At 41.8% G+C, this 12,625-nt stretch overlaps 1 protein-coding gene across 5 annotated transcripts in view; it reads right to left on the reverse strand.

The window, feature by feature from the left end:
• The window catches only part of NRG1 (neuregulin 1), a 497,547-nt gene that overhangs the window by 300,537 nt on the left and 184,385 nt on the right, over positions 1–12,625 (reverse strand). For all 5 annotated transcript variants that reach the window (XM_026866199.1, XM_026866198.1, XM_026866197.1 and 2 more), the window contains exon 2: positions 2,760–2,834. In XM_026866199.1, coding sequence (XP_026722000.1) covers positions 2,760–2,834 — 75 coding nt within the window. The remainder of the gene's footprint in view (positions 1–2,759; positions 2,835–12,625) is intronic.

Consider the following 12,625-nt stretch of genomic DNA (forward strand, 5'->3'; position numbering starts at 1 on the left):
CCTAGCTACCCCGTGTATATAGCAGATTTCATTTTATTTGATGTTAAAAATTCCATCACATTCTTCTCCTGTCCACTGCAGACTACCAGAAGACAACATTCACTTGGTGGTTTTGGAGGAGGCAGCTTATTTCCAAAGAGCGAGGATACTTTCTGCAGCTTGCATGCTAGACTGAGTATCAGACCTTACCTCAGTATCTGTACTACCAGACTGTACCTCAATGCACAGGACTTTTGTTGATGATTTTACAATAAATGATAGGATATGTTGTTTGGAAGGCCCCTCTGCAGGACATTGAGTCCAACCCCTGGTCAAAGCATGACTTTTCAGGTTCAGTCAGCTTGTTCCAAGCCTTGTTCAGTGAAGTTTTGAGTATCTCCAAGAATGGGGATTGTCCACCCTCTCTCAGCCACTGTTCTGTCCACCTAGATAGACTATTGCTGTTTGTACAAGGCTTTGTCAGTCAAAGGAGACTGTTCTGAATGATAAGGTCCTAACATCATTTTAAGATGCTATTGGAAATCTCCAAGAATTGCACAGCCACAATAATTTTGACACTAAGCCTAGAGAGGAAGCACAGTGGCCATTAACAAAACCACTGAAAGCAGAGATAATCACAGTCTACCCTGAAATTGATTAAGTGCTCTGACAACTTGAGGAAGAAAAGAAAAAAGCCCAAAATAGAGTGCTGCTCTATATAAGTACAGGATTGACAATGATGTGAACTAAAAAGAGGGTATGATAGTGTATTGTATTTCACAGAGACTTAAGTCTCCAAAAAATGCTTTGCAGCTCATCCTCTCAGAAAACATGTGGTGGTACATGTCTGAGGCTGTTGCTTTTTTCTGTTGCTGTTTTTTTGATCCAGGACCTGGTAAAATGTAAAACCTGTGTTCAGATCCAGCCATTGACTGCTGAAGCCTTGCTATGATGAGCCAAGCATCAGCTTCAGTTCCTTCCCACCCCTTGCCTGTGCTCACTCTCTTATCTTTGGGAAATTTAAAAATCTTTTAAAATCACTTCCACCTGGCATAAATACAGGCCCAGGTCCCTCAGCTGCATGCTGCAATTTCACGATGAGTTTCTGTTGATCTCAGGGCCTGTGTCCACATGTTTACTGATACATGAAACTGCTCACAGGATTGATACAGCTGCCTAAATATCTGATTTGATGCACTGCCCAGGATATCAACGCTTCCAAGCAATAGTTTACAGAAGTGACCATCAGACTACATGAACTGTAGGACTTAAATAAACCATCAGAAAACTAAAAGAGGGATAAATACAGTATGATTCAAGCATTTTGGGCAAAGAAGTACGGCAAGAAGAAACAACCAATTATTTGCTTAAGAGTCACATTTCAGTAAGACATCGGTCTGTGCTGTAAATTTTCCATTGTTCACTGCACAGTGTAAAATCAGATTACAGCATAATTTATGATAACATTATTACAGTTACATTTACAGTTTATGAGCAAGATTTTAACAAATATATTAAAGTCTACTAATAAAAAGCTCCATCTTCATATCTTTCCAAAGATATATCTTTGCAGTAGTTTGCAACTGCTTTACACTACCTATCCATGAAAGAGATGTTACAGATTATATAGGTCTGGTGGTCAGTCTTGAATAGTGACAGACAGAGTTCATTCGCTTAGTCCCTCTCTGCCAGAAGGTATAATTTGTCCTAATGTCTTTGAAGTGGAGGGGTGAATGGAGGCTTTTTACAGATCTCAGGCCAGACAGCTTAGATAAAAACATGTGACATCTTCATCCTTCAGATTGCTGTTCCATAGACCCAGAACTGTTTTCTCTGAATCTTTTCACTGCCATCTCTTTTCCCTTCTGGCCTCGTCTCCATTTGCCATCAACTTTTCTCATTCCCTCCAGCTCATGCACTTGTCCACTTCTCCTTCAACCCACTATCCCCTCTCCAGCTACCTTCTCTGTGATGCTGGGCCAAAGTTTATTGGTTCCAGAAGATTAATGAAGAGGAAAATATAGCACAGGAGTAGCTTTTAGGAACAGTGAGGAGCAGGTGTCGTCTTTCATTTGCTCTATGTAATGAATTTTTTCTTTCCCCTCCTACGCACCATAAAGAGTCTCTCCCCTCAACACACATATCAGGAGAAGGGCCCACCAAGGACTGGAATAACATTGTGTGCATGCATAAAGAGAGAGAAAGAGCATATTATGCCACACAAGGGCTCATCTCCTCCTTCCAGGTGCTTCAGGGAGCACCAGAGAATCTAAGTGATAGCAGCTAAATTACCTCAAAACTGAAAGCAAGATCTCTTCACCTGTCCTAAGACAGATCAGTGCTCCTACACAAATCTGAGACTGGCAGCTCTTGTCTGCAGCTGGGAAAGCAACAGTTCGATGAAGAGCTTTGACTGTGCACGTCTTCCGGACTCTTCTTCTCTAGTCAGCTGAAGAAGACACTTCAGCTTTCTTGGTGGCCAGTTTTCTGTGAACAACAGCCAGTTCCAAAAGCCTATTCTGTTGGTAAAACTCCCTAGCACTTGCCCTTGCACACCGTATATCTTTCAGGAAAAGCTACCTTTATCTAATGCTTTTGGTTAGCATGGTAATGCACATATGAGTATTACACCATCTAACTTGCAGGCTGCTCCAACCAGAGGGAGCTAGGGGTGACAAACCTCTCCTTCTTCTGGAAGCCCTCAGCAGAGTTCTTGCACCTTCCACATGCACATAAAACAATACCATTTCAAGGAGTCCTCTGATTGCAAATTGACTCACCGTTTGATCTGCCATTGACGTCTGTCTGTGTTGGTGCCAGGCTGTACTGAACTGACCCTTCAGAGGTGGCCCTTCCTGACAGTAAATGTGAGAAGGGAGAAAGAGAAAGGGAAGAAAGGGAAACATTTAGATAAACTCATTGAAGAGATATGCAGATCACTATTTTTTAACACAACTTCTTACTGTAAATTCCAACCCTCTCCAACACACACACACATGCACACAAACACATCTCCCAGCAGAAATCTAGAAAAGCTGGCTGCCTGGAGTCCTGCCAAGGAGTCTCTTTTTCTTTGTCTGAGTGTCAGCCCACTTGAAATACCTTATCCTGGGGTCATTAAAGAGGGTGGAGGGCACACAGATCAGGCTGTCAAGACTGAGTTAATATTTCAGCAATTCATTAAGGACAGATACGCATGATGGGACAGGAATGTTAAACATAAGCATGCCCACTCTGCTGTCCTGTTCACTGACAGATATTGGATGCAGCAGAAGAAGTAACTTGGCAGCATTTCTCATTATGGATAACTTTTCCCTCAGAAAAGTGCAGTCCAAATCCTCTTTGGCATTAGAGGTATGTATGACTCAGGTCATCAAAAGCTGTGTTATTAACCTGACATGTGTCTCTTAGCAAATTGCACTTGTGGATTTGCTATGGAGGGAATAGTCCCTGCTGCAGAAAGTGCAGAGGTACAGGTATCAGACTGCTCTGATGTTCTTTGTTTCAGACATGCTGCCCTATAAATGAGGCACCAGAGTTGGGCTGCCAGCCTCTCAGCCTGAAAGGACTTGAGTCCCCATGTTTTAACATTCAAGGTCATGTTCACTACATTTCAAATCTAGATCTCTTTTTGGTCTTACTGCCTTCTCATTTGCACAAGGTCTGGGTGACAGAGCTACCTTGTATGACCTCCTGTTACCTGCAGTGTTGATACTCTCAGGTATGTTCTATATTGTGAGCAATGCAAGGAATCTGAAAGGTTCATGGAGCTTTCAATATAAATAGTTTTTGTGCTGCTGCTACAGAGCAAACAATGAATCCATGAGCACCACAAGTACATGGCCTTGTAAGCAGGAGATTTTTACCAGTGAGGAGGAAAGGAGCTTGGAATCTGTCCTTCAGTCCAAAGTCTTGGCTTATCTACTGAGTGAGTCTAAATACCATTCTACAAATAAGCGTTGTCTTTATTGAGCTCTTCTCTTTAATTTATCTCCTTTCCTGACTTGTTCTTACAGAATTTGACAGGGCCATACATACTCCTTAATAATGAAGATGGATGATAAAACAGCATTCACATTAGTTAAAGGATTTTTCAGAGAAGACATGCATAATTAATTCTTCATTTGAGAAAGCACTGCAATGCACACATGAGCACTATATCATCTAGACATACTCACTAATCTAACTGAAAAGCAATTAATGTTAAGTTATTGTTGACAGACGCTTTCACCCATTCATATGAATGCAAAAGAATACCATTGAAGTAATTTGTGTCTCATAAAGTGCAAAGGCTGAGGAGGAATTTCACTTTTATTGTCTCTACCTTGCAGCAAAATCATCTAAAGCAAGGTATAGGGCCATCCCTCCAAACTCTGACAAAGTTTTAAGATACTACTCTTGAGCTACTTTGAAGACTCCAGTCTCTTAGGGGCTTTTCTATGTTTATTTGTGCTTACATCTGCTTTCAACAACTTTTCACTAAAAAATCAGCAATAGCCCAAACACCTTCAGACTCTTCAAAATTGCCTAAGAGAATCAGTAAAAAAAAGGCAATTTGGTCATGAGCTCCTGTTCTTTTCTGTAACAGGAGCATACTGATTCTCTAACTGAGAGGAAAGTGAGGTGAGTGATGAACTGGCCTATTGTGTTGTTTTTTTTTTAAAAAGATCACATTATGTTCAGAACTACTCTTTATTCAGTGCTATTTCTTTCTTTCCAAAACAGCCTTCTCAAATCTAAAAAGCATCATGCTACCTACTTAGGCTTTCACTTGCTTCCTGTTTATCAAAGAAACCACTTTTAAGGCATTCTTGTTTATAAAAATTTTCCCAGAACTTGCCCTCCTCTATTTCAAGTCCTTTTGATCTCCAGCCTCTAACTGTGCTGTTCCTCATTTCTGTTCGCACAATAGCTTTGCTTTCTCTAACTGCATATTGGTTTAGTACTCATCCATACAGGTTTTTTCCCTCTCCTTTGCCTGCCTTGCCTTTGCTTCCTTACTAAGGTATTTTAACTGTCCAGCATTTTTCAATGTCACTACTGCTTTTATTATGTCTTTATTTCTCAAAACATTTCTTTACATGTCAAAACTTCTAGAAGCCTTTCTGCCCAAATGCTGGGTTAACCATTTTGCCACCCTATCTTTCTGTGAGTCTCTTGAAGGATTGCATCTTCAAAGCAAGAAATAAGAAACCAAAAGTGGTTTTTAAAGTATAAAATCATAACCTATCTTTTTAGTGCTGCTGGAAAATTATTATTTCTAGTCAGTTGTCAACACTCCTCTTCTGAGTTTGTGAATTATATTTTTTCCTTCTTTGGTGCAAAGTGAAAACTATTTCACAAGCACTGAAGCATTATTACATATTAAAGCAGTTCTATGTGTCTAAAAAAACCATTTCAATTAAAAATGCATTTACAGTTTTGACAATTGTCACTATTTCATTACTTTTAACAGTTGCCTTATTTAGAGCTTCAACTCCTCGGAATAAACAAAAACCAGAGAACCACAGGTCAATATAAACAATGGAACAGTCAGATGAAAAAGAACAGTAGCCTTTGTGGTTGTGCATAAAAACCTGAATACTCAATCCCTTCCTGCTCAAAAACTGAACTAGTAAAGCCCTTAAACTAATGTTGCTTTATGATAGGTAATGATTTTCAAGGCAAGGTTAAATCAAGAAGGTTAAGAGGGACCTTACTGATGTCTTCAGCAGCCTTATGGGAGGGGAGAGCAAAGATGGAGATAGATTATTCCCAGAGATGCACAGAGAAAGGGTGAGAGGCAGCAGGCACAAGATGCAACACAGGGCACTCCCATGAGATCTAGCTTTTTTCCCCAGAGAGGAAGGTCCCCATTGTAGCAAAGTCTCAGGGACGTCGCAGGTTCTCCATTCTTGATGTTATTCAAAGCATAGTTGTTCACCGTGTGGAGCAATCTGATCTAGCTGAACTAGTGTTGAGGAGAGAGAAGCAGAAGCAACCTCCAGAGGTCCTTCCAACCTACATAATTTTATGATTTGTGACACAAACATCCAGTAATGCTAAATTTCAACATTTACACACCACACATTCTCAAAAAAGAGTAATCGCTGACAGACCCTGTGGCACCTTCCAAGAGAGATACTTCCCCTTGCCTTAAAAAAAAAAAAAAAAAGTAATTAAAAATTGGTCATCCACTACATTCTCTACTTGGTTCCATATCAAGAGCCCTGTATAATTCAACCAGAGATATGGGAATGAACAGTATGCGCAAAATGCAAGATAGAATCATAGGGGAATCAAAACAGAAAAAAAGATCCTGTATTGGCAGATATAAATGCCAAGAAAAAGGACATATACAGGTACTGTATCCCCCTAAAATCTCTTCCAGGGAATAGTCTTTTGCTCAAGTAACACAGAAGCATGAGTCTACTTACATACTTTGTCCACTTTTAAAAGATAGAAGCACAGTTTACACAGTGCTAGGTGAGTATAAATCTGGCCTCTGGAAGTTAGTGCATTGCTGGGTACCCAGGAAATGTACATCTAGCAAGCTTCATGAGCCCTCTTTGACAAGACAGAATCCAGTGCTTCACCTTCAGCCTACCAAATTTACACTACGGCCAAGAGAGAGCAGCCAGGGAAATAACCTGTTGTGAGCAGCAAAGAGTTCCCTCCAGAGCAGAAGTAAATAACCTGCAGGAGCAAACATCACCAGCTGATTTCTTAAAACACATTTCTGTTTTTTCTGCATATCAGGTGAAAGCAAATGATTCACAACAATTGTCCCTGCATTTTCAGTGAAGTGATGCATCTGTGTCTGAGAAGAGACAGTGACCCCCAACACTCAAGGCCCATAGTGGGGGAAAGTTTCCCTGAGGGCATAGAGAAGCAGAGTCCCTCAGAGTGCTACAGCCTCACCAGCAAGAAGCCTTCAACTGCTCCAGACATCTCCAGCAACAAGGACTGGTGCTGCAACCTCATCTCTTTCTTCGAAATCATGGTAAGCAAAGAGGATGAGAGCCCTCCTAATGTTCATAGGGGTTTTTTAATACATGATATTCCTCTGTAGGACCAGAATATGCTCTCAAATTATAAAGTACAGCGCTCATGTTTCAGGAAAATAGCATCGTTATCTCAATAACATCTAAACAAACCTGATTTATCTGGTGTAAATCGAAGACTTTTTACATTTTAGCTTGGTGCCCTAGTTACAGGCTGTGGATATCTTGGTGTGGAATGTATTCAGTTGCTTACAAGAGCTGCAGAAGGAAATATTTCTACACCTTGCTTTTTACTTAGGATACAACAAACTCAGATTTCAGCCTGTGGTCTCCCAGTGCTGAGCAGCATAATCCTAATTGCTGACTTCCCTTCAGCTATAGGAAAATCTCTCAAATCTTGAAAACCCTGTTCCTCCTTGAGGGAAAAGAACACTCAGTGTTTCCCAGCAAACAGGATTCTTGTTTTCCAGCTCACTTCAGGCTTTAATCTTAACTGGTTTTCCTCTTGCAACACAAGTACTGATTTAAATGCCCTTTTCCATTTCCTGAGCGGCCACTTTCACTCAGAGGACAAACTACATCTTCTCTTGGCAGATGTTGTCCATTTCCATCACTTTGTCCCACTTCCTTTGAAATTATTACCATTCATCATCCAGTAGCATCTAGAAACCCTGTTTATGAAGGTCCCATTGGGAGTTTTATCATGATATCAGAGAGTGAGTTCACAAAAAACTGCCTTGTTTTTCTCATTTAATGTGGTGCCTAGAAAAAAGGAGTATCAGCTTTTTATCCTGAGGCTGTTAGTAACAGCCATATATAAATAGAAAAATCCTGGTGTATGCAGATGTCCACAAAGAGGAAGACAAAATTGCCTAAGGACCTAGTATTTGTCTGCAGGATGTTTTAAAAGGTAAGTAGGCTGCTTCAGGGAATATTTTAGTACTGCTACAGGTTGCCTATTTTCACACATAGAACAAGTCAGACAGTATATAAATAAAGCAATCTACAGCTGCTTCATCCAGACACATCTAGCTCTGAGAATTAAAGGTGTGAGATGGTTCTGTTCTGCACTAAATGAAATTCCAGCACACAATGTGCCAGCTCTGCACTACCATGGACTGCATCCATCTTCTCAATGAGCCCTGTTGATCGTGGTGGCAGACACTACCTCTGCATACCATTAACACTGCAGGAGAAGCACCAGCCATGATGACAGCTTGATGTTGACAGACTTTTGCAAATCTCAGTTGAGGAGCTAACAGGAGCTGTAGAGAGGAAGAACTGATTCTGCTCTGCTCTACCTCATCATTCCATAAGCATATGAAAGCTTTCTGAAAGGATTTTTAAAGGTATAAATGCCCCTCTTGGCATAGTTTTCAAAAACTCTGAAGTAAATAGGGGCTTCTGAAGTCATTATCAGTAAATCAGGCTTTTAAGAAAAATAGTAACACTATACTGTTTTTAACAGCACCACTTCTGATACAGAAAAAAACAGAACTTGAAATTTGTTTCAAAGCAAATTTTAAGGATGTCTCAAAGTATTATCAGAAATCAAATCTTCTAAAATTTGCACTGTCTGTTAAAAGAGTTTAGTCCAAGTCTTCAAGTTTTCCTATTGGTCCAGCTAAGCTGTGTGGATTGTCCTGCAGCACCTCCTGTCAGCATATATCCACTCCATATCTCTGTGGCTTTAAGTAGGATGAACTGTTAAGTGCTAGGACAATCATCTAGACAAGGGATTATAAAGAGAGGTTAGAGTGGAGGGTAGTGCTTGCAGCCTGCTCTAGTGACAGGGTCAGTCCAGATAACTGTGAAAGGATTTAGCACAGACCATGCAGTAGGGCACAGAGAACTCCTATCTAGCCCTGTGGCTAGATAGGAGGCTAGCCTCTACGCTCCCTTTCAATTTCTTCTTATCAACAAAATCCTTCATAGTCTAATGGTAGTTCTAATTATAAAGGAGGAATTTCTTCTGATAAGGAAGCAGTTTACCCACTGTAGCACTCTCAGTGCAGATGCTCCTTTAATATCTGAAAAAACTCAACTTGAAAATCAGTGAAGCAGAATGTCTCAGCACACTCTTAAGGCTATCAACCAAAGACCATACAGACAGGCACAATTCTTCTATTTTCTAAAGCTAGAGTACTATGTTTTGCAATAATAATAATCTAATAATATTCTTTTAATGTGTTTCTGTATATAACAATTCCCCATATCTACATGAATACAATAGCTCTCCAGTACAAATTAAGGAGCAACAGGGAGCACAGCTGTAATTACGGAATCACAGGATTATCTAGGTTGGAAAAGGCCTTGAAGATCATCTAGTCCAACAATTAACCCAACATTGACAGTTCCCAACTACACCATATCCTTGAGTGCTATGTCAACCCGACTCTTAAACACCTTCAGGGATGGGGACTCCACCACCTCCATGGGCAGCCCATTCCAGCCCATTCCAACCCATTTGTAAAGGAATACTTCCTAATATCCAGTCTAAACCTTCCCTGGTGCAGCTTGGGGCCATTGCCTCTTGTCCTATTGCTTGTTACTTGGAGAGACTCATCCCCAGCTCTCTGCAACCTCCTTTCAGGGAGCTGTAGAGGGCGATGAGGTCTCCCCTCAGCCTCCTCTTCTCCAGACTAAACACCCCCAGTTCCCTCAGCTGCTCCCCGTATGACCTGTGCTCCAGACCCTGCACCAGCTTCGTTGCCCTTCTCTGGACACGCTCGAGTCATTCAATGTCCTTTTAGTAGTGAGGGGCCCAAAACTGAACACAGTCATCAAGGTGCGGCCTCCCCAGTGCTGAGTCCAGGGGTAAGATCCCTTCCCTGTCCCTGCTGGCCACGCTATTGCTGACACAAGCCAGGATGCCATTGGCCTTCTTGGCCACCTGGGCACACTGCTGGCTCCTGTTCAGTCGGCTGTCAATCAGCACCCCCAGGTCCCCCTCTGACTGGCAGCTCTCCAGCCACTCCTCCCCAAGCCTGTAGCGCTGCTGGGGGTTATTGTGGCCCAAGGGCAGCCCCCGGCATTTGGTCTTATTGAAACTCTCCCAGCTGGCCTCAGCCCATCGCTCCAGCCTGTCCAAGTTTCTCTGCAGAGCCTCCCTACCCTCGAGCAGATCAACACTCCCACCCAACTTGGTGTCATCTGCAAACTGACTGAGGGTGCACTTGATCCCCTCGTCTAGATCATCAATAAAGATGTTAAACAGGAGTGGCCCCAAAACCAAGCCTTGAGGGACACCACTCATGACTGGCAGCCAACTGGATTTAACTCCGTTCACCACAACTCTCTGGGCCCGGCCATCCAGACAGTTTTTTTTCCAGCAAAGCGTGTGCCCATCCAAGCCACGAGCAGCCAGTTTCGCCAGGAGAATGCTGTGGGAAATGGTGTCAAAAGCCTTACTAAAGTCAAGGTAAACAACATCCATAGCCTTTCTCTCATCCAGAAATCAGGTCTCCCTGTTGTAGAAGGAGAATTAAAACTGCTGTGAGTAGTACTGATAGTAACTAGCCCTATCAATATAGGAACTGACAATAAAAAAATCACGACTAATTGCATGTAGTGTCTAACACTTTTAAGGCAGCTCTAAACAGAAAACAAGGCATTAAGTCAGAAAAATGCCCATGTCCTAGCTTTGTCTATGAAAAGTCTCTAAACCAGAGCTGTATTTTCATGCTTTTGTACTGTGGCACTGGTTGGAGCATTGTTGTGCTCATCTTGAAAATGAGAAATAGAAAAGCCAAAGTATTGGGAATGGGGTCTGCTTCTTGGTTCACATTAAGGAATCACTGCAAAAGACTGTTCCTGACATTTGTCAGCTGTTGCTCAGAAATAATTACTTGGTGACACCAGGAAGCCTACTTTTATGTGCATTTAATTTGGAATGAACCTGTGCAGTCTCGTAACCCTGTGTGCTGTGAAAGACTTCAGATAGACTGATAGGAAATAACTCTCCTGGTATGAACTCAAAGCAGGCAGAAACTTTCTTTCCTGTGACATTTCTGTGACCACCTCTGCGGAGATGCATGCACTCTAGGAAATGCCACCTCTTCAGACTAAAGAAAGTAAAGCAGCTGAGGAAGTAAATTAGACAGGTCTATAAAAACATAAGCATCACAGGGAAAATTAGCAGGAATAATTTTTTCACCATCTCTTCTTATCCAAGAATCAAGGAGTGACGAATATATTGGTTGTAAGAGCCAGTCAGAAGATCCAGATTGTCTCAACACTGTCATCAGGGACATGGACAGTGAGCTACCTCACAATGGCCTGTTTGGAGCACAGTTGCTGATCCCTGGAGTGGAATGTGGTGCCAAGGCTCCTGAATGCAGAACTGTGTGGTACAGCGAGTGCTGTACTGTTCTCCTGAGCACTGACCCATGCAATGCAGGGAGTGCTGGGCTGTTCTGCAGTGCCTGAGCCATGCAGTACAGAGAGTGCTGTGTTATTGTTTGGTACCTGGGCCTGGCCAGAGCTGTTAGAGATAATCGCAGAGCCACTGTCAAAAAAGATGGATCGCAACCATTGCCATAACATCGATGAAGAAATCATGAACTTTAGGAAAACTCTACTCCATTATAATACCAAAACCCACCTCCTGGTTGAAGGCTGCCCACCTCCAAGGCTGACCACACCTCAGACACTCCCCCCCCCCCCCATGCATGCACGATGGCCTCGCTCGAGAAGGGCGGAGATATGATAACTGAATTCTGAGAAGGGTGGAGACCCCTGAGGCAGAGGCAGAGCAAAGTGTGTTACTAAGCAAAAAAGATGATTTCTGGACAATGAAAATTGGAAGCTTCCCCACCAAGGATAATGATGATCAACAACAGAGAGCATTAGCTGGACCCAGGACCGTAAGGACGTCTTGAGATCAGCAATACAGCAATAGCTATAACCTCTCCTCTTCTCTCTAAACTTTACTTTTCCTCTTTTCTTTCACCCATCTCAACTATTGCGTGCCACTTCACTGGCAACACAATAAGGTTTCGCTGTTTGATTGATGCTATTCCCTTTGGTGTTGGTTGCCTTAATTTTGCGCTTTCAAGATCATAGTAAATGAACCATCACGAGTCCACCAAGTGGACCATGACAATGTGTAGCTGGAAAAAACATTTTGAATTACTGTAGGGGAAAACCAATTATTTCACAGGTGAAGGAGCCAGTTTACTGCACATGCCCAGCTGCACTTTCCCAAAGATTAATAAGTAAAACAGTTTCCATTGTACTTCCAGTAAAGCTTATCTTGTCTCTGAAAAGTGCCCCATAAACGGAAGTGTGAAATGAAGAATTTGCACATCAAATATCAAAGTGTGAAAATATATTTTTTTGTAAGCCACACCCGTAAAATTCAGCAATATGAAAAGAAAGAGGATTATTCAAAAAAACCCAAAACAAAACCAAAAACCAACCTAGAGAAAAAGTCAGATATGATTTTGGTAATTATATTACACCCAAAATAATGTTTACTGTAATTGCAGTCAAAACAAGTTAATCTTTACAATACAAGTAGGGCCAGTTTTTCCCTCTGCTTACAAAACTGTGGTTGCACTGAGGTGTTGACTGAAAAAATGATTTGGCACAACATACAAATTCTTTTAGTTATTCCACCAAAAGCCTCCTGTGGTATCTTGTGTATCTTTTAATTTGTAATG

The sequence above is a fragment of the Athene cunicularia genome (assembly GCF_003259725.1).
Source record: "Athene cunicularia isolate RWA chromosome Z unlocalized genomic scaffold, athCun1 chrZ_part2, whole genome shotgun sequence".
Taxonomy (NCBI): Eukaryota; Metazoa; Chordata; class Aves; order Strigiformes; family Strigidae; genus Athene; species Athene cunicularia.